General features: G+C 47.0%; 1 protein-coding gene across 1 annotated transcript in view; it reads right to left on the bottom strand.

Moving 5' to 3' along the window:
* Window positions 1–24,909, bottom strand: part of MMP25 (matrix metallopeptidase 25) — a 162,907-nt gene that overhangs the window by 51,804 nt on the left and 86,194 nt on the right. Inside the window, exons 2-3 of the mRNA XM_069651697.1 lie at window positions 6,368–6,500; window positions 5,139–5,274 (exon numbers count right to left, since the gene is read on the bottom strand). Of these exons, the coding sequence (XP_069507798.1) occupies window positions 5,139–5,274; window positions 6,368–6,500 (269 nt within the window). The remainder of the gene's footprint in view (window positions 1–5,138; window positions 5,275–6,367; window positions 6,501–24,909) is intronic.

Here is a 24,909-nt window from a genome sequence, read left to right as displayed (position 1 = left end):
TCTTGAGAGAAGTCTGACTGCTCAGCCACAGCTACCAGGTAAATCTGGGTGGTACAGACTGCTACCAAAGGGGTTTACTGCTCTACCTGTAGTCTTAAATCTTTTGCAGTGTTCCCCAAGGGAACTGCACAGGTTTCTGCCTAACACTGGTGTACAGCGGTGGGATTTGTATTGAGTATACATTTTATTGTGCTTTAGATACCTTAGTGCAACTAACCACAAAGCTTAGCACTGAAAAAGTAAAACCTCTAACATGTCAGTTATAGAAAGCTATAGTCAAGAGTCCCTTGCAGCCAAAACTGCTGATTGTTTAAGAGTGCTCTGTAAACATAAGGATCTCCTGACTAAGGGCAAGAAAATGGAGCTGATTGAAAGATTGTTAGCTAACCAAAGTCTGGGTGATGGTTCAGAGGAACCTACCACTCCAGCAACTGTAGATGACAGTATTGAAGTTAACATGGAGCAAAATGTTGATGATTCTGAGGAAGAGTCAGAAGAGGAGGGTGAGGCTGTTGTAACTGTCCCCCCTAGGCCTCTGCCTGCTCTACCTGCTGTACCTACTGGACCTTTACCAGGTCCCACATTTAGTCCTCAGTACTTTGAACTGGAGAAAATGAAGCTAGAATTGGAGTATAAGAAACTTAATGCTCAAACTGACAAAGAACTAAGGCTAAGGGAAATGGAGCTCAAGTATGACTTAGAAATGAAGAAATTATCTGTTGAGAATGTTTCTCTCTCTGGCTCCTCTAGAAGTTCCAGTCCTAAAAGACCCCGGATGCCTAAAGAATTGGTTGGTATGTATGAGCCTAAGTTGGATGTGTTGGATTGGTTGTCTCTGTTTGAATATAATCATGGGCTCCAGAACATCACAGGAAATGACTTACTCACCTGGTTGTTCTCTAGGCTTCCCCCTGTTGCAACTGATGTGGTAATGGAGATGGGGGAGGAGGATAGGAAGGACTATGAATGTGTGAAACTAGCTTTGATAGCTAGGTTTGGGAAGACCCCTTCCCAGTATCTTAAGAGGTTTAGGAGCCTCAAAAAGCATGATGGTACCCCTTGGGCTACCTGGGTGAGTGAATGTTTGAAAAACTTAGAGGGATGGATTAAGGGTTACAAGGTGAACACTTATGAGGGGATGAGAAATCTCTTTATGTTGGAGTCAATTTATGATGCCTGCTCTCCTGAGCTCAGACAGCACTTGGCTGATTCACAGGAATTGGATCCTAGGAAGCTAGCTAGGGCTGCTGACTTGTGGGTTGCCAACAGGGCCACTCCCAAGGATTCTGGGGTAACTCAGAGGAAGGATGGGGAGAAACAGCCTAAAAAGGACTCCAAAGAGAATTCTAATACCTCCCATACCCAAGAGGGCCACAAACAACCAAATAACCAGGGTAAGCCCCAGGGTAAACCGAATCAGGCTAGTGTACCTTCTGGCCACAAGCCAGAAGGAGGTCAGAACAAGCCACCCTTCCAGAGAGCATTTGGACAATGCTATGTCTGTCAGGGTACTGACCATATCAAAGGAGATCCCAAGTGCAAGGGTAAACCTGCAGGGATCAGCACAGTCTCCTTAGCCTTCACTCCTGAGGATGAAGTACAGATGGCTAGTGCCCACTTTGAACTCTTTGCTGAAGAACCCTTGGGTCTTCAAGCAACTGTAAACTTAGAGCCTATGGGTCTGGTTAGTCCCCAGAATAGGGTTGTGTATAACTCCCTACCTGTTAACTCTAAGGTGTATTATGTGGACAGTGTTCTTGTCAATGGCCAGGATACTCCTGCCAGGAGAGACACTGGGGCCAGCAGAACAGTAGTGGATGAAAGCTTCTTTCAACCTGAGGATGTGGCCAAAGCACCCAAAGGTCCCACTAAGATGTCTGGAGGCCCTGTCCAAATGGTTCCTATTCTACCAGCCCTCATTCAATGTAACAACATGACAGTAAGGATCCCTGTCAGTGTTCAGACTGAGGTACCTGGGAAGGTCCTGTTAGGGAATGACCTAAGAACTCTAGGAGTAGTGTCACATACCCCCAGGCCTCCCAGTATGGAGAAGCAGAACTTAACCAAATTGGCTAGACAGGCTACCTTGAAGGACCCTTCTAAGCCTGTGGGACCCTCTACTGAGAACCCCACTACAAGCCCTGGTGTTAGTAAGTTGACCTCTAACCCAGGCACATTTCAGGATAGTATGCTAGGAACATGGGCGCCCCAACCAAGCTCCATCATTGTTCCCCTAGTCTCAGAGTCTCTGACTCCCCCTGCTTCTGAGGAAGAGGTGGATAGACCAACTAGGCCCCTATCTGGACCTGAGAGAACTGGTAATTCTCAGTGCTGGTGGAAAACCAGAAAAGAAAAGTCTAAGGCCAAAAACCTTCAGACTGTTGGACCTTCTACTGAAGACCCCAACTCAAATCCTAATATTAGGGGGGAAACTCCTAAAATAGGTAAGGGTAGATCTAAGAGGAAGGGGAAGCAGGTGCATTGCCTAACCCCAACCCCTCCAACCAAGAGGCCTAAGACCCAACCTGCTCCCACAAGAGAGGTGGTGAGGAACCTTGGAGGCCCCTCTAGATCTAAGGGAATCCTTTATAAGGACCCCTTGAAAAAGCCTAACATAGGTTCAGAAGTTGTACCAACTTCTGAGGGACTGGTCAACCAGATCCCCTATAACAAAAAGACTGATGTTCCTCAAAGGGTCTGTAGGTCCGTTAGCTTGCAAAAGAAAACCTTTGAGTTCTCCATTGAACATAGGTCAAGGTGTCACCATCAAAATGCTGATGGACTCTCTAGGATGTATATCATCGACTAGAGGTATGAGGTTCATCCAGGAGTGGATTAAATCCTCCTGTCCCTTAGTCTGGGGGGGGCGAGTGTTAGGGAGAATTCTCTGTTTAGGCTGAATTTCCCTACCTAGTGAGTCCCCCAGCAGCTTTGCTGGATTTCTGGGGTTTAATTTTTTTCTCCTGCCAAGAGTGAGACTCTTTTACCCTCACTCTTGGACATGTTGAAGTGTGTTTTCTTGGTTAAACCTTGTGTTGAATGGGCTATGGGGTCTTTTACTCCATAGGGCCTCATGTATTTTTGTGATGTGGGTCACACAGCACCCTCTGTGCCGTGACCCAGGGGTGTCCTAGGGACTCCCCAACATAGACTCCATACCCTGGGACTGACTACTGTCTCCCAGGGCATGTAAAGTCACCAAAGACTTTGCTAGTCTTGAATCCTGAACAGAACCAGTACAAACCATCATATTGTGGACGTACTGGCTGGGGCAATTCGATTGCCCCAGGGTCTGTTAGTCGAGGGGGCACGTCTCCGTCCCCCCTGATCGAGTTTTGGCTGGTGGCAGTGGAAACTACTTTTTATATTCGACCGCGAATATTTCCCTATGGGATTTCCCATTGTTTTAGGCTAACACATTTAATTATTTATTTACGGTAGCCTTAAACATACCGCCGGTTTATATATTTATTTTTATAACTCCGGTTGGGACTTTTTGCCAAAACTTGATCCTAAAATGGCGTTGGTGTTCGCCTCTGTAACTCTGACCCAAAGTGGAGCCCTTTGTTCCACTTTTGGCGGGCTTCTCCACAGAAGCCCTCCAAAGTGGTGCCACTCTGTCTGGGGTACTTAGGAGGGGTGGAGGGGGATTTAGGCACCCTGGACTGAGTTACCTTGGTAACTCAAGTCGCACTCCGTCCTGATTGGCCCAAGTGGTGAGCCGCCCGGCTCACCACTTAGCATGGTTGAGTGACAGCTAGGCTGGGTGAATGGGGGTTTGCTGCATAAAAGCAGGGCTTTGGGGACTGGGACTTCAGAAGTCGCCACAGGACCAAGAATCCGACGAGGGAAGAGCTGAGCCGACCTGCTTCGACGACACCACCCGGTGGAGCCCTGCTGAACCGTCTCACCACTTTTTCCCGACGACCGAGGAGAACTCTTAACGGAGTGGCTCCTTCCCTTGACTGGTGGGGACAACCAGTTTTCGCCTTCTTTCCGTTCTTTGAGGTATCTCGTGGCCGCCTTGCCTGTGCCAAGCACCCCGGCAACCGGAATACCACACTTTACCCCCATACCGCGAAAGTCGGCACCAACCCTTTAACCGGAGGACTCCGCGGCTGGTTTCTTCCCGGGCAGTGCAACGACCCTCTTCTTCTGCTCTTCAGCGAGAACTTCTTCTCCCCTGACCGACGTCGAGCCCTGCTGCCACTGCCTGGAACAACTGCCACCGCTGGAGGATCCTTTCCGCTTAAGGTACTGTGTTCTGCCTGGCTTCCCTTGCTACCGACTGTACGGGGTAGATTTAGTCCCCGGCTTTCGAACCTGGGAGTGCCTGGGACACTTTGGCTAAACTTTCTGAGCCACTCTAACCTCTTTTTGACTCTTTGCAAGACTTTGAATCTCTAACTAACAGTGTGATCTTGGGCACATTTTCGCTCCGGCTACTCTAAGAGTGGGCCCTGCCTAGTGACTTTTGCTCACCTGTGACTTTATTCTTCTGTAAGCCTATTGCAAGTGCTCTGGACCTTAGAGTGGTGTGTCTAACCCATTTCTGCTTTTTCTCTCCCTTTCTTGGAAACTACTAGAGTGTCATCTAACGTTAAGCACTCACCTCTGATTTAATTAAGTGGTGTTTTACCTAGAGTTGTCTAGATAGGAGAAAGGATTGAATCTACTTTCATTATAACTGTGTTGAAGTACTTTTACTATATTTTTGCTAGAGTGTTTTTAACTTATGTGTATTTTAAATAAATAACTATATACTTTTGAAACCAAGCTCTGGTCAGTGTTTGCTTGTGCTATTGTGTTTTGGTACATATTGTGTATACTTTACATACTGCCTAACTCTTCTTGAGAGAAGTCTGACTGCTCAGCCACAGCTACCAGGTAAATCTGGGTGGTACAGACTGCTACCAAAGGGGTTTACTGCTCTACCTGTAGTCTTAAATCTTTTGCAGTGTTCCCCAAGGGAACTGCACAGGTTTCTGCCTAACACACATAGACAAACTGCCTGCAGCACCTGGGGTGCGCCACACCCTTTACGCCAATCGCCCAATGGAGCCACTGACCTAGTGATCCACCATGCACAATCTTTGCCAACACCTTTCAGTATCCCCTCCCCCAAAAGTCCCATGTACCTCCAGGTGAGCTGGGACTTCTTCCACACAGTCCCGCTCAGCGCATATCGCTTCCTGCGCCGCATCAGCTCTGAGGTACCAATGATGTCTGGGAGGGAGCAACGTGGCCGCTGCATCATGCGGATAGTCGCATCATCTGCAGAGGAGACAGCGCATCATCAGTACCAGCAGGAATGGCAGGTGCAAAGGAATGCATGTAGAGAAGATGCTTCCTGCTCACTGCTCATCCAGGAATAGTCCAATCATATAATTCCTTGTTAAACAACAGGGTCATGGTAGGATGTCAAACAGTCTGACTTTGACACTGGGCCTACATTGAGTGGCCAGGGTGCGCCTTGATCGCTCCAAACGAATCTCCTTCATATTCCCAGCTCAAAGAATATGCTGGTTATTGGGAGGTAGTCTGCCGATAATGGGGGCAGGGGCGCAAAGATTTATTCAACCACAAGAAGAAGACACTTAAATAGGAAGCATGTTTGGTCACTGCTAGTGATGGAGGTCGGCAAGGATTGGTGGCAGTGGTGCCAGTTACGGGTAGAAAAGTTCAATACCTTGTTTGGAGGAGCAAAGGAGTGGAAGAGAAACCTGAGGAGGCTGGGTCAGTAATCCAGGACGATGGGAACCAAGGTGCCGAGTGCTTTGGTAGCATTCAAGGAGCGATGAGGATGGATTTGATAGACTTTCTGGTGGTTGGGCCTGGCAGCCAACATAGGCTATGAAGTGTTTCAGGTTGCTGTCAAAGGGAAACACCAGATTGTGAATCTTGGCTGATGTGTTTGGGTCTGGGGGAACTGATGCACTAGTGGGGATAAAACCTGTGACTTTGGAGGCTGGGAAAATGATTACTTCCCTTTCAGAGGTGTTGGGTATCAAGTCATGCAGTGCTATCCAGTGACAGGTGGCAGATAGGCAGTAAATTGAGGAAGTGGACATCTCGGGTGTGAAAAAAGGGAAGGCGAATAAGGTTTCAGAATCAACACATATAGATGATATGAGCTAGGACGGAATCCAAAAAGCTAAGATGGCAGCGTCTTTGAAGGTGTCAGGCTTGGTTAACAGTCAATTGGGGCATAGAGATCAAGGAGAGTGAGGATCTAAATGGCATGGGTAAACTGTGCTGTGCGTCCAGGTCTTGACAGTGAGCCGTGCTACATCCCTTCCCCTCAGTTCACCCTGCACCCATTGACTCTCTTTCTGCTTCTTTGTAGCCCTGTGACACCCCTCCTTACCCAGCGTCCCTGTCTCCTTCAATCCAGCAAAGCGCTGCATGGTTTTGATGGCGGACTTTAGTGCCTCCAGCGTCTGCTGTTGGGCAGTCAATGGGTCCGGGGCGGGGAGGTAGCCATAGCGCGTCAACCAGTCCTGTGGACACAAAACATGTTTACAAACATTAGCACATGAAGATTATTCTCCCCTTTTCAGCCAATCAGAATGTTTGTAGTGCAGTCAATAAGTACTGGTATTGACTGCATTCTGAACATGCTGACTTCAAAAGTAGACAGGGAAGCAACAATGCAATTTCCTGGGCAAGATTTCTTTCAACAAGCCTTTCCCTCTCTGGGAGTTCATTTTTGTATACAAAAGCATCCAATTTATCTCGCCAAAGGTAAGAGAAAGCTAAAATATGTGAAATGCTTTCACTTTCTTATAGAGAAACCATTTACTTTTACATTACAACTAGTCCTTTCTCATGTTAAACGCGTTCCAGATCAACCAGGTTTGCAATTAAAATGTTTATTTTATGAAGACAAGCACATTTAATTTACAAACACAGTTTGCTATTTACTCTAATTACTATTAAACTAAGGTGATTTATAACTCCCCACCAAAACTCTAATACATGCAATTATCCCCAATGTATGGCCCTCTGCTTCATCTCGCGCCATAACTTGTGTGTGGGTTATTAGCCTGCCATAATGACCGCTACCTCAGTCTAAAAGGCTACATTATGAACCATTTATGTGGCACGCTTCACACACTAGATTGTTGACAATGCGAAAGGACACACATTTAGTTATACCCCACGATTTCGATCTGTGACCTTAAGGTCACTAAAGTCTGCCTTACAACCGGTGTGGAAACTGCGGTGCGGTCCTTACCAGCCGCCAGTTGCAAGGGATCCCCTCTTCAGTATCTTTGTGTCCTTTCAAACCCAGCTTGAAAATTGAAGGTTGATATTTTGGACCAGTCAGACTTGTCCCGAATGTTGGAGCAGGGCCACAGTGGTAGAGGAAGTGGGTGTTTGCGATGCTGCGCCTTTGCTCAGGGCTACCTAGCATGTGTTTGTTGTTGCCAACCATTTAGGTTTTCTGCTGCCCTAAGCGCAAATAAGTGCATTCGCCCCTCCTACTTTACTCCACCTCTACCAGACTCTGCACTTTCAACAAACTCTGTCTGTGTTGTCCAAACTACGCCCCTTGACCCCCATTTTGTCCCCCATTTGGCTCCATAACATTCTAAGGACGTTTTTAAGGTTGCAGGGATTAGAAAGTTATTGCTTCTTTATTTATTCAAGCATGTTATCTTCTATGTTATGTTAGTAGAAAGAGTGTTTTCAGATCTCAGCGGCCCAAGATTTGGAGAAGGCAGTGTGTTCTACAGTTGAGTGCACAAGAGGTCATTGTTACGGCTAATTGTCTACTTTCGATTAGGCCCGAATACAATCTTTTAGAGGAAGCGATAACAACATAAGCTGTCTGCCAATTGGACACAAGTGAGAGAAGGTTGGAATGAGGAATTTTGGTTTCAATGGTAATATCTGGTTTCTGTCACAAAATGCCTGCTGTAACTCTGAGACTCACCTAGATTGGTCTTTACTATGAATGCAACATAACTAAATGTCTACATCCGTTCTCGTCAAATAGAAAGTTTACATATGAAATATAGTTAAGTGGTCCAGACACATGTTATAAAAATGCTGACTAAAAATAACTGAACCCCCTTCTCATGGCTACAGCTCCGGTGCCAGCAGGGGGCAACATGGAAATAGGGCAAGTTACCTGCTGCAGACAATGTACCTCCAATCCCTTGGACTGCAACGCCATTCAAATATGGCAAAATCACAAGTGAAATGTGTAAATGCTGCCTGGGCATAAACACCTCAGTAGAGTAAAGACAGTTGGTGAAGGTTCTTGGAATCTTTGGCTGTGCATTCTCACGGTGGAATAATGGATAAGGGCGACCCTAAACATTCATGTTATGTTATGTTGTGTTATTTTATATTATTTGGCATTTATATAGCACTCTATATATCATTCGTAAGATCACAAAGCACTTGTGGGTTGAACGCCCTTGGGGACCGCAGTCCAGGTCATTCGAGTGAGTAGGGTAGCATAGGGTGCTTGGGTGCACTCAATATGTGAGCAGCTGATGCAATTGCCTGGTGATAGCTGCATTCTAACATTAGGAGCCATGATCGTGAGAGATCAGTCGAATGTGTGCAGTCTCGTGGATGGTCTCCGAGACTGCGTTCTGGCGGCATTAGGCCTGCATTGGGCGATTATGTGTGCAGCTAGGCCGATTTTTTTGTGGGGTATAGCTGCGTTCTGGATGTTGAGGTGTTCATGGAGTAATGTTCGTATGTGAGCAGCTAGGCCGAATTGATCGAGGTGTATAGCTGTGCACTAATATATGTTGGTGTAAAGTACGGAGTGAGCATAGTGGTAGCAGAGGTGAATGTCTGGAATGGATGTTCTATTCTTATGAGCCCACAGTTTCATGGTTACTTTCTGGATCTGGGTGAGCTGGTTGCCGTCGTTTTCACGTTTCGCGGTCATTGCACTCTGAGGTAAAATTTACAGCTACGAGCAGAGTAAGATATGTCCGCGTGGACAGGGGTTATTATTCTTAGGCTGAACACTATGGATCTCAGGGGCCTGGGTTCCAGGTCACTGGTTGTGGTTTATGGTGGGTTGCAGGAGAGGATTCGGCAGGTTATAGGGCAGGATCTATCTCGCACTAATGTAGTCACATCGAGTTCATTTTCCACGTCTCTGGTTGTTGTTAATGAAGGGTAGCAGGGTTGGTATAGGCAGGGTAAATGGAGGTAGCGCTGGAGTATTTCACACCAGCGTAGTAACATTGTGGCAGTGACGTTAAAGGATTGTCATGATGCCCGCTCCAGGGGAGCCGGTTCAAGCCCTGCGTCCCCGAAAGCGGACATCCAGTCCCCAAGGAAGGACCCAGCAACCCCATATAGGGGCCCTTTGGACAGTGTCCTGGCGCCTATGGCGCCAGGCTCATAAAAGACATCAGTCCTGGCGCCATAGGCGCCAGGCTCATTATGGGAGTGCTTGGGTGCACTTACCTGATGCAGACCATGCTGCAGGATCCTGGCCTCCTTGAGGCCTGAAAGGAACTACTTTACCTGTGGGACTAATTTACCATCCTGGCATGGTCGGGGAAGGATTCATACCTGAATGGAGGAAGGATACATACCTGGAACTTCTTCCAAGGCTATTTAAACCCCACCCGAACAGCCACACGTGCTTCGCGTTGTTCTGCATCTAGCAGCTGGACGCTCACCGTGTCTGCTCCTGCATCCTAACTTCTGCCACGCCTGCCAGCATCCTGGATCACCTGCAAAGGAAGAGAAGAAGAGAACAGAAGAAGGAAAAGTCCTTACCTGCTAAATCCGCATCCCGGAGACATCTCGCTGACAATCCTGAAAAGGAAAACTTTTATTTAAAAGCTCATTGCGTCGATCGCTGCAGCGCCGCATTCCACTCACCTTTACAGGGCGCCTCCATGTTCAGCAGTGATCATCCGGATTCGCAGTCACGCCCCAGCGCCTAGGGAGAAAAATACCAGAACAAAAGGTGAGAGAGAGAAGGGAATAAGGAAAGCTAAATCTCCATGTTAAGACTTACCTGTTGATTCATTCCCTCTTCATTTCGGGTCCGCGCCGCATCCTGGCATTTCCGGACCCCGGCCCCTAAGGGGAAAAAGAGACATCAGCGTTAATGAGCGAATGAAAAGACATTACCAAAAAACACTCATTAAAGACTTACCTGATTTCTACAAGGATTTCACCTCTCATCTCGGGTCGGTGCCTGTTCCCCGGCATTCCGTACCCCGGCCCCTATGGAGAAAAAGACACTAGCATTAGTACATTAATGCATGGACACAAGGGGAACCTCTTATCAAAAAACTTACCTGGAAGCCAAGCAAGTTTGGTTCTCACCAATCCGAAAATCCAGTGAAGTAACTGGATACCAACGCGCCCCTGCATCAGAAGCAGGATGGAGAGCTCGTCCTTCCAGACCCTAAGGTGAGACGCTACGAGGAATCACAGAAGTGTTTCGAGGAGGGTGAGAGGGGAAGTGGGAGGCCGATTGCATTACCCCGCAGACAGTTAATCCCCTATTTTCACCTACAGAAGGATACTTCTGCGAGCCAGATTTGGGGGCCCGGTCCAGTCCGTCTTCTGAACCCTGCGCATCACCTTAGAAGAGGTCACAGCAGCGCGAACCAGGCCAGCGCCTCCGTGGGAGTCAGGTGAGCGTAACAGAACGCAAAGCCTTCCTACAAATTCCCACCCAGGCGCTATGGAAAGTTCTGAGACTGATCAGTTGGCCCAATTACTGGGGGAATTACGGGCCGAAGTACATGCCGCTCGTCAAGAGACTAATGCCCTCAGGAGGGAATTAATAATATCAAAGGAATGAACTGATGACCTGGCCAGACAGCTTTTGCAAGGTCAAGCTGGGCAAACTCCTCTACCCGGTTCCGGAGGGAACCCCGCTCCTGTGGTTTCCAGTAACCCTGTGCAGATTAATCTACCTGGAAACATGCCGCTGGCCCCACCCGAACGCTTTGCTGGGGACCCCAAACGATTCGCCGTATTCATGAATCAGTGTCGTTTGCACTTCCTATGCAGACCTGGGGCCTTCCCTAATGATCAGACCAAGGTAGCCTTTGTATTGTCATATCTCAGCAGCTGCGCTGCCGATTGGTCAGTTCCACTGGTTACTCAAGATGACCCGATTCTCTGTGATTTTCAAAGGTTTCAAGCAAGCATGGAAAGGTTATTTGCTTGACACTCTCAGGGGCAGGCTCTGGATGACGAACTTCTATCCCTGCGACAGGGCAATCAGGACCTCCTATCCTATATTGCAACGTTTAATAGACTAATTGTGGAAACGGGATGGCCAGAGGATAAAAGAGTCACGTTGTTTTATCGAGGCCTACGCGGAGAACTTAAAGATGTCTTGGCCCAAGTTGTAAATCCGCCCCAAGAATGCACAGAGTATATAGACTTAGTGGTCCAATTGGATCACAGACTTCAAAACAGAAAAGCAGATCGGTCCAGGTTTGAGACCCGGGTGTTGGTCAAGACCCATGCTAATCCCAAGGGAGTTGATGTCTCTGAGCCTATGCAAATTGGAGGGGTTAAAGGACCCTTAACTCAAAAGGAACGTGAAAGGAGGCGGCAGTTAAAATTATGTCTTTATTGTGGGAATTCTGGACACTTTCTACGAGATTGCCCGGCAAAACCGCCCGAAAGGCGGTAGGAGCCGCTGATAAAAACCATGAAGACTCTTTTTCGGGAAACGACTCCGCCCGACAAGTGTAGGGGTCCGCTTGCCGAGCTTGAAAACTAACTCTCAGACCTCGCATTTCATTGTGCCAATGGTTCTCGTAGATCCAGAACAGCCTAAGTGGTTGCATGCAATAAAGGCATACATCGATAGTGGGGTTATTGGAAACTATGTGGATCGTGAATTGGTCTCTAGGATTAACCTCCCTCTCCGTCCTAAAACCAGCAAAGATGTCATCACCACAGTCGATGGAACTGAAATTGCCTCTGGACCGGTAACCCATTCCACTACTGAGGTGACTCTTAATGGTCCCGACGGCCATCGGGAGGGTGTTGTGTTTGATGTAATCAAGGCTCCACAGTTTCAGGTTATTCTTGGAATCCCTTGGTTAGAGACACATAATCCTCGAATTGATTGGCGAGCTAAGAGAATAACCTTTCCGGATTGTACACAAACCTGCTACCCAGAAAACCTGAAGATTAATCTAGCATCTGTAACCTCTGCCTCCATGCAACTACCTCCGGAATACCAAGACTTTCAGGACGTCTTCCAAAAGGAACAGGCCAACACGTTACCTCCTCACAGATCGTACGATTGCCAAATCGATCTGGTGCCCGGTGCACAACCCCCTTGTAGCAGGATTTATGCCCTTACCGAACCTGAGAATCTGCATTTGAGACAATATTTGGATCAATACCTAGCTAATGGTTTTATTCGCCCGTCAAAGTCCCCGGCATCCTCGGCTTTGTTCTTTGTGCCCAAAAAGGAAGGCGACCTTAGAACTTGTATCGATTACCGCGCATTGAACCAGATAACGGTTAAAAAACGTTATCCTCTGCCTCTGATCCCTGAACTCCTTGACCAGGTGAAGGACGCTTGCATATACACCAAGTTAGATCTCCGGGGGGCTTATCATCTGGTACGAGTTAAAGAAGGCGACGAATGGAAAACTGCCTTCCGTACTAAATACGGATTATTCGAGTACCAGGTGATGCCTTTCGGATTGTGTAACGCGCCGGCTGCCTTCCAATACTTCATGAATGATGTCCTTCGGGAACTCATCGATGTTTGTGTTGTCGTATATATCGATGACATTCTGGTGTACTCCTCTTCGGAATCTGATCACAGAAAACACGTCAGGGCAGTACTTGAAAAACTGCGCCAACACAAACTGTTTGCTAAATTGGAGAAATGTGTTTTCTATATCACAGAAGTCGAGTTTCTAGGTTCCATCCTGACACCCAAAGGAGTCCGAATGGACTCAAGAAAAGTGGATGCCATCCTCAAATGGCCATCACCTAGCTCTGTAAAAGGGGTTCAAAGCATGCTCGGCTTTGCCAATTTCTATCGCAGGTTTATCCCGGAATTTTCACGCGTGGTACAACCCATTACTGCACTCTTGAAGGAAAAATAAACGTTTTGAATGGTCTGAAGAAGCCGAGCAGCCCTTTCAGGATTTAAAAGCTAAGTTTACCTCCGCACCTATATTGAAACACCCGCGTCCAGATCTCCCTTATGTCGTCGAGACTGACGCATCCAGCCTAGCCATGGGAGCTGTCCTGTCCCAAAGAGATCCCGAAACCAACCAACTGCATCCCGTAGCATTTTGGTCCAGAAAATTCTCGGCACCCGAGGTTAATTATGCAATCACGGACAAAGAACTGTTAGCCATTAAGTCCGCTTTTAAAGCCTGGCGGCATTATCTGCTTGGCGCTCGACATACCATCACAGCGATCACTGATCACCGGAATTTACAGTATTTGAAAACCGCCAAGGCTCAGTCATCACGGCAGCTCCGATGGGCTTTGTTTTTCGCTGAATTTGATTTCGTGATTACCTATCGACCTGGCTGCAAGAATGGCAAAGCAGACGCCTTATCCCGAATTGGAATGGGAGAATCTGATACAAACTCAGAACCAGTACCAATAATTCCCGAACAGAGGATTCTAGGCATGACCTCGTTACAGACGCTTGAAGACATTCAAGCCAGAGTGAAACAACTCCTGGACCCTACAACCTTACAGGAATGGATACAAAAGGGATCAGACTTTACCATAGATAATGGTTTACCTTATTTCCAAAGACGCTTATTCCTGCCACATAAGGAATTACACCAACTAGTTATTTCCGGTTATCATGACACATTAATAGAGGGACACCCCGGTATTGCCAAGACATAGGAAAAGGTGAAACGACAATTTTGGTGGCCCTCTTGGCGAAAAGATGTTAAATCTTTTGTGATGTCCTGTGGTGTTTGCGCCCAAAATAAAAGTCAAAAGAAAAGACCAGCCGGTCTCCTTCAACCTCTAGACATACCGCCAGCACCCTGGCACACCCTATAAATGGATATTATTACAGACCTTCCTCCTTGTTCGGGGTACAATACTATTCTGGTAATTGTGGATTTGTTTTCCAAAATGGCCCACTTTATTCCTTTGAAAGGTTTACCTTCAGCTTCTGTCCTAGCCAAAGAATTCCTCGAAAATATTGTTCGGCTACATGGATTCCCATCTATACTAATCTCTGACCGGGGAAGCCAATTCATTTCCCACTGCTGGCGCAAATGTTGTCAAATGGCGCAGATCGACGTAAGATTATCGACCAGTCACCACCCTCATACCGATGGTCAGACCGAGAGGACAAATCAGACCCTTGAGCAGTACTTACGGTGTATGTTACAGCAATCTGAAAGCAACTGGAAAGACATTCTTTGGATAGCCGAATACACATATAATAATTCGGTACACTCTGGAACTGGCCACAGTCCTTTTTATACTTTGTTTGGGCATCACCCTCGAACCTCAAACCTTGACTCACCTCAGAACCTCGGAATGCCTGCAGTAGAACATCTGCATTCTACAATTACCCAAGCCTTCAAAGAGGCAACTACGCATTTACAACAAGCAAAGAGAAAATACAAGGGGAATGCTGATCTACATCGGAGTGAAGCACCTCTGTATCAGATTGGGGATCAAGTGTGGTTAGCTACCAGACATTTACCACTCAAAGGGCCTCGAACTTTTAACCCAAAATATCTGGGACCTTATTCTATTACGGCAATAATTAACCCAGTGGCTGTTAAACTTGATTTACCAGCTAGTATGCGAATTCACCCTGTTTTTCATGTGTCACTTCTGAAACCAGTGGTACCCGGAACCCGACTACTCAAACCTCCAGAACCTATTCTAATAGATGGGGAGCCCGAATTCGAAGTGAAGAACATATTAGACTCAAAAATGTTTAGGTCAAAACTGTTCTACCTAATTGATTGGAAGGGGTACGGACCTCAGGAGAGGTCGTGGGAACCCAGCGACCATGTGCATGCACCTCGATTAGTCAGGAAATTCCACCGACTCTTCCCAGACAAACCAAAACCCCCGGAGGGAACAACCTTGGGAGGGGCCTTGGGGGGGAGTGCTGTCATGATGCCCACTCCCGGGGAGCCGGTTCAAGCCCTGCGTCCCCGAAAGCGCACATCCAGTCCCCAAGGAAGGACCCAGCAACCCCATATAGGGGCCTGTTGGACAGTGTCCTGGCGCCTATGGCGCCAGGCTCATTATGGGAGTGCTTGGGTGCACTTACCTGATGCAGACCATGCTGCAGGATCCCGGCCTCCTTGAGGCCTGAAAGGAACTACTTTACCTGTGGGACTAATTTACCATCCGGGCGTGGTCGGGGAAGGATACGTACCTGATTGGAGGAAGGATACATACCTGGAACTTCTTCCAAGGCTATTTAAACCCCACCGAACAGCCACACGTGCTTCGCGTTGTTCTGAATCTAGCAGCTGGACGCTCACCGTGTCTGCTCCTACATCCTGACTACTGCAACGCCTGTCAGCATCCGGGATCACCTGCAAAGGAAGAGAAGAAGAGAACAGAAGAAGGAAAAGTCCTTACCTTCTAAATCCGCATCCCGTAGACATCTCGCCGACAATCCTGAAAAGTAAAACTTTTATTTAAAAGCTCATTGCGTCGATCGCTGCAGCGCCGCATTCCACTCACCTTTACAGAGCCCCTCCATGTTCAGCAGCGATCATCCGGATTCGCAGTCACGCCCCAGTGCCTAGGGAGAAAAAGACCAGAACAAAAGGTGAGAGAGAGAAAGGAATAAGGAAAGCTAAATCTCCATGTTAAGACTTACCTGTTGATTCATTCCCTCTTCATTTCGGGTCCGCGCTGCATCCTGGCATTTCCGTACCCCGGCCCCTAAGGGGAAAAAGAGACATCAGCGTTAATGAGCGAATGAAAAGATATTACCAAAAAACGCTCATTAACGACTTACCTGATTTCTATAAGGATTTCACCTCTCATCTCGGGTCGGTGCCTGTTCCCCGGCATTCCGTACCCCGGCCCCTATGGGGAAAAAGACACTAGCATTAGTACATTAATGCATGGACACAAGGGGAACCTCTTATCAAAAAACTTACCGGGAAGCCAAGCAAGTTTGGTTCTCACCAATACGAAAATCCAGTGAAGTAACTGGATACCAAGGCGCCCCTGCATCAGAAGCAGGATGGAGAGCTCGTCCTTCCAGACCCTAAGGTGAGACGCTACGAGGAATCACAGAAGGGTTTCGAGGAGGGTGAGAGGGGAAGTGGAAGGCTGATTGCATTACCCCGCAGATAGTTAATCCCCTATTTTCGCCTACAGAAGGATACTTCTGCGAGCCAGACAAGCCAGATTTGGGGGCCCGGTCCAGTCCGTCTTCCGAACCCTGCGCATCACCTTAGAAGAGGTCACAGCAGCGCGAACCAGGCCAGCGCCTCTGTGGGAGTCAGGTGAGCGTAATAAGGATACACTGGGCAGAGACAGTGTAGAGTTGGGGTGTTTTGGTGACTGGGGCAGATCTTGTGTTAGGTATGTAGTTGCGACAAGGTGTGGAGCGATTGGGCCATCCTGGTTACATGTGCAAGAAGCTGCTAGGTTTGTGTAGTAGACTCATGAAGTGGAGAGTCAGCAATTACATATCTTAGCGCTTGGAGGACGCTAAGGTTTCTATCAATGATGTCCAGTTCATAATTGTGTCTTGGTAAGGCATTGGTCGATTTCTGGGTCTCTTTGCTCGGTATCTTTGAACATTTGTCCGCAGGTTCTAATTACTTTCCAATGTAATGACATTGAGATTGCGGTCAATGGTGCAGCCGTAGATTGTCATGGTCAGGTTTATGGGAAGAGCCAAGTTTTTGGGCTTTGTGGAAGGCCATGTAGTCTTGGTTGTGTCCCGCGATGGACTATTTATTGTCCGCAATCATGGCCTGTCCATCAAATGTATTGGATAAAATTCCTCAGTATTACTTTTTGTGCTCTGAATGCACCATTGTCACTTCTAGATCCAGACCATTGTCGTCCTATTTAATCATTGGTCCAGTTCAGGCACAAAAAAACAAAAAAAACGTTAGAATCAGCAAAAAAAAAAAGGTAACTCGATCTAATATTAGTAAGTCCTCCATCCAATTCCGTCCTGATCGGTTATCAGATTACAGTCAGCAGAAGTTCGTGCCATTTGCTGCGATCTATGCGATCTATGGTCTCTTCTCTTACATGAACTAAATCTTAGGCCCTGATTCAAGGAATTATTTGCGTGTAAAGCAGGGATTTGCGTGTCATTCTGCCTGCAAATCCCCATTCATCAAAAAGGGTTTTGCGGTAGAATGGCATGTATATCCCCGTTTTACAAGCAAATAATTCCATGAATCAGGGCCTTAATGTTAATTGGAATATATAGCTAGTCCTGCTCTTGTTCATTCTTAACATATAATTAACACTGAGTGCCGGCCTCCCCCCCACTTGCCCTATCACACAGGTTTTTAATATCTTCCCCTGAAATCCTTTAAAATGTAAGATTGGTATTGCATCATTCAGCTAGGTCCATCGAAAGCTAAACACAAAGAATGTACTAACGAACCTACGACCATTACGTTTTTCCATATTTCTTCATCCTACAAAATCATTAGTTATCAATCTCTGAATATCGATGAGGGAATCCCTGGATCTTAACAGATCTTATTGTGGAAAGCTTTGTTGCCTCGTGCCCACTCCCTTCCTTACCGGTTCAGCTTTACTGTAAAACCTTAGACTGGTGAACATTATTCTTATCATCAAAGGGTTGTACGTGAACACCCCATCACGCAGATTCGCGGTGTCCGCTTTCTCACTTAACTACCCCAACATTCTAGAGAAAACCACCGTACAGGTGTCTCCTTCGTTCCCTGAACTGATACAAAAGAAGTGAATTGCATTTACTTTAATTGGAGACTAAAGTCCCCTACAGATGTTCCTCAATCTCAGCAGGAATATTTTCTGGGAGGAGTTACTGGGGGAGACTCTGCTTCACCAGTTGCTATGGTTACTTTTTTTCCCTTTTGTCCTTGTGTTTGTCCTTGTCACACTTTCCTTGTGTGTTTTATTGTTGTTGCTTCCTTATAACTCCCCCAGCACTCCTCATTAGGCCTTAAAACTTCTACTTTCGCCTCTATCTGAGACCAATCTTTTTACATTTATTTTTCTACTTTATCTTCTCTTTACCTGAAAATCGATTCCCCGTTTTGTATGTTTGTGTGCATCTTTTTTTAAAATGTGACAACATAACCTTCTTTATCCACATTAGAATTTTCAAGTATGGAGACAGACTGCGTGTACAGCAGTAGAATAGTTACCGGGGGTGAGGGCTACAGGGGAGGGGGCAGTGAGTTTACTTGTCCCATCTATATTTCCTTTATACTTTTTGGGCAATGAAAATGATTTCTCTTAGCGGGAGTGGGTAGTGATCATTGAGGGATCTCAATGAGGATCTGATGGGTGCATGATCATGACTCTTGGTGAAAAGTCTGGGCAAAATGTCTTTCCTTTCTTCCTTCCTCCCCATTCCCCTCTTCTCTTTTCCCCTTGCTTCCCTTCCCCTCATCCCCCTCTGCCCCTCTACTCTCTCTACCCCTTCCCCCTCTGCCCCTCCTCTCCCTCTGCCCCTCCTGCCCCTTCTTCCTCCTCTGCCCCTCCTTCCCCTCTGTCCCTCCTCCAGGGTCAGGGTGAAGAATACAATTGTCTCGGACACCAATGACAAAGTGTCCCACAGTTGCAAATGGCTATTAATTCCTTTTTGACAGACTGAGTAGTACCCAAGGGGGAGGTTTTTGATAAAATGTGATGCAAATTGCACAAGTTAAAGAATATTTATTCAGTGACACAGGTCAAACCTACTAGCCGCATGGTGAAGTAACTTATCAAACTGGCCCACATGCGCCAAAAAGGTGGCCCACTTTGACCCAAAAAACTGGCCCACACTAGCATTTTGTGTTTTTGGTTCGGGCATTGACCTATAGGCCAGTCCGACCCTGTCTTCCTCCCCCTCTTCCACTCCTGCCCCATTCCCACTCCTCCCCCTCTGCCCCTCCTCATCTTCTGCTCCTCCTCCCCTTTTGCTCCTCCTCCCCTTTTGCTCCTCCTCCCCTTTTGCTCCTCCTCCCGTTTTGCTCCTCCTCCCCTTCGGCTACTCCTCCCCTTCTGCCCCTCCTTCCCTTATCCCCCTCCTCCCCTTCTACCCCTTCTTCCCTCTTCCTCTCCTCCCTCTCTGCCCCTTCTCCCCCTCTGCCCCTCCTCTCCTTCTGCTCCTCCTCCAACTCAGCCCCTCCTCTCCTTGTGCTCCTCCTCCCCCGCTGTCCTTCCTTCCCCTCCTATGAACATTCTGAGCAAGGGTTTACCTACTTTCATAGGGCCTCATCACAAGTATGGAGATAGCCATGCCGCTTTTAGCGGCATGGCTACCCCCATACCGGGTACCGGGTCCAGGTTCCTTGAATGGGGAAATACCGGGCCATTCCGACCTTGGCGGGCCCGGTATTTCCCCATTCAAGGAACCCGGACGCGGTACATCCCCATTCCCATTTGAGACCCCATAGGGCTCAATAGGAATGGGGAGGATGCTAAAAATGGGCCTGTTAATGACGGGGCTGTTAGCATCCTGGTCTGATCGCGGGACCCGCTAAGGATGCCTGGTTTTACCAGTGTACTCTAAGACCCCGACCGGCCCATAAATGAGTTTGCTCAGAAGCACTTCAAGACAAGATAGCAGCACCCGTGAGATTGATGGGGGTGCAGATTTATTACTCCAACACCAATCAATAAGGACAACTCAAATGGTTTGGCAAAGGGAGTCTGTTTAATGACAAGTACAGAAAACGGGGAGTTAAGAATATCAGCAATGGTGCGATCTTCCTTCTCGCTTCAACTCCGACGAACTTCATACAAGTTGTAACATTTATACTCAAAACTCGTCATCATTGATGTGTAACACTCAAAAAGGTTAACATGCAATTCTATTGGTTAGGAAAAGGTAACTTTTCTATAGGTACTATATCTGTATATGGTAATGGAGCGAGGGGATTGGGGAAACACTGTCAGGTGAGCATCTAAGCCCTTCCTTCAAAAATTACCACTGCAGACGTCATTGAAAGGATGACGTCCCATTGGTTCTACTAACTATAGGACCCTAGATTATTTGGTCCACTCTGATTGGATTGGCACAAACCCCATGCATACTTTTCTACGTTGCTTAGCAGCACGCAGAATGGTCAGCCAGGTGCGAGATGCCCCTCAGTTAACCGGCCTTCCTCCAGTCCTTGCTACAATCGATCATTACTTTAGTAGCCATGTGTCAATTATTTTACCGTGGTTGGCCTTGAGACTGCATCTCCTGTCTGGAAAAGGTTCCGATATCTTCATCTAGCCTGGTGCCATGCTTAGGTGTGAACTCTAGTCTCTTCTAACTCGGCTGGTCACATGATTCAGACACTGTGAATTCGCTCCTCTTCCATCAGTTTGTGTATTTGATTTCGTTTCACCCGCCACCTGCCTTCTCTTTCTTATCTCGACCTTTCAGAGGCAGGATATTCTGTTCTTAGTTTCAATTAAATGTAGCTACTGTTCGTAACTTCTATTGGTATGATCTTGGCTCTCCTGGCACAGGTTGCCTCTGCTGAGTTTCGTTTCAGCCGTCTCTTCTCGTATGGCCTTTAGTAACCTGGGTTGATTTCGCTTCTTGTGCAAAGTAGAAATATACTTACACTAAGGTGCTTTGTTTGAGGTAGATTATGTATAATGGCGCCTGCCGCACTATTCTTGTACTAAGCATAGCAGACTGCACTGTTTTCTTAGCTTTCTTGCAGTTTCAAGCATATTTACTGGTGTAAACTGGTCCAATATCTTCATTTTGCTCACAGATCAAACTTCTTACATTTTGACATTGTTCTTTTACTTTTAAGTTCACAATATCCTTATTCATGGTGTTTCGTCTCTTTGCATCATTCTCTGGTTGTCATTTCTTCTATCTGCAAGTCAGGCCAGGCCCTCATAACGTCACCATTCGTCTTCTATTAAGGCCTTTTGGTTTCTTCGGGGACTGTACACAGACGATCTTCATTTCGTTTCATTTGTTGATATGGTTTTCTAAGTGGGTACCTTACTGTCCATGGTTTCCTTGGTACTGGTTCGTCAATAGGTGCTGTTCTTCTAACAGGCACTGGGCAGAGCCCTACCGCGGCTCTCTGTTGGTTTATTTGCTCATCATACGTCACATATCTTGGTGTGAATGTTCCTGGAACTTCAAAATGGGCGATTGGAGTGCTAGCTTCATTTGGAACCTCCTCTACACCAAGCGTCCTTAGCGGGTCTCGCGAGCAGACCTTATAGAGAGGCGGTAGAGGGTTAATGGCACCAGCAGCTCTACCGGCGCCGTTAACCCTCTACCGCCTTCCTCGTAATGAGGCCCATAGTCTCTTAAGAATGCACCTTTAACTATGCTCTTACCACACCACCTAGCCTTGATGCTTTAATTATTGGAAAATAGGAAGACCGAAAGTGCAGGCATGTGTTCATATTTTCTATTAAAAAACTATAGGCCCCATTGCTTTATGAAAATCTCAAAACAGCAAGAAAAAACTGTTTAAAGGAAATATGCGTTTACTTTTTGTTTCAGAAAAGAAAAATGGTTGCGGTTTATTTCTGTGACACTTTCCTCCCTGTAGGAAAAACCTCATGAAGGAACCTATTTAGTTTCAACCAAAGGACGCACAATACATCAATCATCAACACTTTGCCCGCGCTCTTTGATGTATTTTGTAGGTCTGTGTAAGGGAACTTTAGGTCTCCGGTAGCCAAGACCTCTTGCTCATCTAATCAAGTCAATTTCTGTCCATCCTGTGTGTGACTGCTCGGGGTGTAACTGACACAGAGGAGGGCCTTGTTTAAAAGGGAAGCTACTTCATAAGGAAGAAAGCAGTGGGCTTCGGAAGGGAAATGAAAGTACAAACACGGTTCCTAAATCAGCCTGCTTTAAACAATACAAGTAAAATGTCCAGGCAGCTGTTGTCTTTGAAGGAAATAGAAAACAGTGAAACAAAATTGCAAAAACAGTGCAGACCGCAGTTGTTGTGGAAATGGTGTGTTTGAAAGGCTTTTTATGTGCACACTGGAAAACAAAAAGAGAGCAATTGCCAGGAAACATTTCCAACGAAGCAAGTATCATCAAATTGGGGTATTTATTGAGCGTGGACCTATCGTCAGGAAGCAACAGACAAGCCCAGGGGGAAGAACATGGTGCGGGAGGCAGAGGAACAAGCGTGTGGGCCGCAAACAACAGGCGAGTGCAGTCACTGTGTCCGCAAGGGATCTAGAAGCAACCCACGAGGAACTGTGTATGTTGTGATGCAGAGCTACACATTGAGGCCAGAGAAACACTGCCATGCTTTTGATATAGCACTTTAGGTTCTACTTAGTCTTCAGCCCTGCCTTTGCTCTTACAAGACAAAACATTGACCTCAATGTAATTGTACAATGTCTCTTGGCACAACTATTAACCCATTAAATGACCGTGCACAACAATACACAATTATATTTGTACCCAAAATCCCGTCTTCTAACTTGACCAACAAATATCTTACCATATACTTAGAAACCCAGGCCTATTATCTTTATGGAATGCAAGAAAATTGACTCTGAGCAAGTTCCCATTTTAGGTGGAGAGAATTCCAAATCGAATGCACTCAATACACGCACGCGACATCCAGTCTGGCACGCTCAAATGCCTGTATTCCTTAAAGCTTGCAATGGTGCATCCCACAAAATGGCAGGGACATTGCCCATTCCAGGTGAAGTATTCCACCTTTTGGGTTAGTAGACATCCAATCCAACATGAAAAAAAAGGTAAAAACCAACCCCTGACACGCTTTGTCCTCGCTAGAGCTCATCAGCGGAATCTAGCTAGCCCGTGGAGTGGCTTGCAACCTAGTGCAGGGGAAGCCAGCACGCTTGGATACATCAGGTGAAGCATTCCTGATACAAAACCAGGAGAGCAGTTCCTGTAGGTAAGGCGCTGTCACCACTGTGTTTAAACTAGGAGAGCAATTCCTACTGGTGTGGCAGTGGCGTCACAGTGTTTAAACTAGGAGAGCAATTCCTACAGGTGTGGCAGTGCCGTCACAGTGTTTAAACTAGGAGAGCAATTCCTACAGGTGTGGCAGTGCCGTCACAGTGTTTAAACTAGGAGAGCAATTCCTACAGGTGTGGCGGTGCTTTCACAGTGTTTAAACTAGGAGAGTATTCCTATAGGTATGGCAGTGCCATCACAAACCAGGAGAGCAATTCCTGTAGGTCTGGCGTTGTCACCACTGTGTTTAAACTAGGAGAGCAATTCCTACAGGTATGGCAGTGCCGTCACAGTGTTTCAACTAGGAGAGCAATTCCTACAGGTGTGGCAGTGCCGTCACAGTGTTTAAACTAGGAGAGCAATTCCTACAGGTGTGGCGGTGCTTTCACAGTGTTTAAACTAGGAGAGTATTCCTATAGGTATGGCGGTGCCATCACAAACCAGGAGAGCAATTCCTGTAGGTCTGGCGTTGTCACCACTGTGTTTAAACTAGGAGAGCAATTCCTGTAGGTGTGGCAGTGCCGTCACAGTGTTTAAACCAGGAGAGCAATTCCTGTAGGTATGGCAGTCCTGTCACAGAGCCCCTTGCAACAGGTTGATGTTGAAACCAACAACTGTAGTAAATCTAATTAAGGGCTTTATTGTGAGTAAGGGTTTCACTGTAACAGCATGTGGTATTTTTCACTAACCATTGTTTATAAAATACCACCTAATTATGAGTTGGGGATTGCGTGGGATACATAAAAAGTACTACAAGTGAAGCGTAGCTTCCAACTTCCTATTCATTCAAGTAACACCGTTAGCAAGAACCTTGGCTAGTGACAGTGCACTTGCCATCTCTTTCTTCCAAGAACTCTCAATCCCCCCTCCTCCCCCTGGAGAATGCTTACCGTACCACATTGCACATTCTACATTTCACATGACACGCACCCTAACTCCATCTTCTAGGTTCCCTTAGCAGCTCATGCTACATCAGCACACTCCCCACGCCGTGTTTAACATGAACAACTACCACAATAGAAATATATACAATACTTTCCATACAGACAAAGGGCCAGATTCAACGAAAAGTGTGCATTGATCCAGCAAAGGACCCGCTCTGAGAATGGCTTTGCGCATCACTGCATGCATAAGATTCTGTGCGGGCTCTGCGTAGTCATTGAATATTTCCCACAAAGTAACCCTATGCGCAAGTAGCAGTCAGAACGCCACCATGCAAAGCAAATCCAGCCACATCTACCTTTGCAGGCTCCTCGGCCGCAAACTCATGCACCCCGGTAATACTGAGTAGGGTCCCCCCACAACCAAGCCAGCACCCTCGCGACCACGGTCGGACTGGCGTATAGGTCATTAGGCCCATGGCTAAATTAAAAACACAAAATGCTGGTGTGGCCCCGTTTTTGTGGGTCAAAAAGGGCCACTTTTTTGGCCAATGTGGCCAGTTTAATGAGTTACTTCAAGAGAGAGGGAGGGAGAGAGAGGGAGAGGGAGGGGGAGAGGGAGAGGGAGAGAGGGAGACGGGGAGGGAGAGAGGGAGAGAGAGAGAGAGGGAGAGGGAGAGGGAGGGGGAGAGGGAGAGAGGGAGAGAGAGAGAGAGAGAGAGAGAGAGAGAGAGAGAGAGAGAGAGAGAGAGAGAGAGAGAGAGAGAGAGAGAGAGAGAGAGAGACACTCTCACTGGCACTCTCACTGGCACTCTCACTCTCTCTCTCTCTCTCTGACTCCCCGTCCGGCTATACAAATCCACACCGTTGAACCCATTGCTGCCACATTTTGCATGGATTCCTCATTGTCTGGGGCATGATTGTAGTATA

Source organism: Ambystoma mexicanum, chromosome 3p, assembly GCF_040938575.1.
Source record: "Ambystoma mexicanum isolate Mex_15411 chromosome 3p, UKY_AmexF1_1, whole genome shotgun sequence".
Classification (NCBI taxonomy): domain Eukaryota; kingdom Metazoa; phylum Chordata; class Amphibia; order Caudata; family Ambystomatidae; genus Ambystoma; species Ambystoma mexicanum.
The sequence above is the reverse complement of the archived record's forward strand: the minus strand, read 5'-3'. Positions and strand labels throughout refer to the sequence as shown.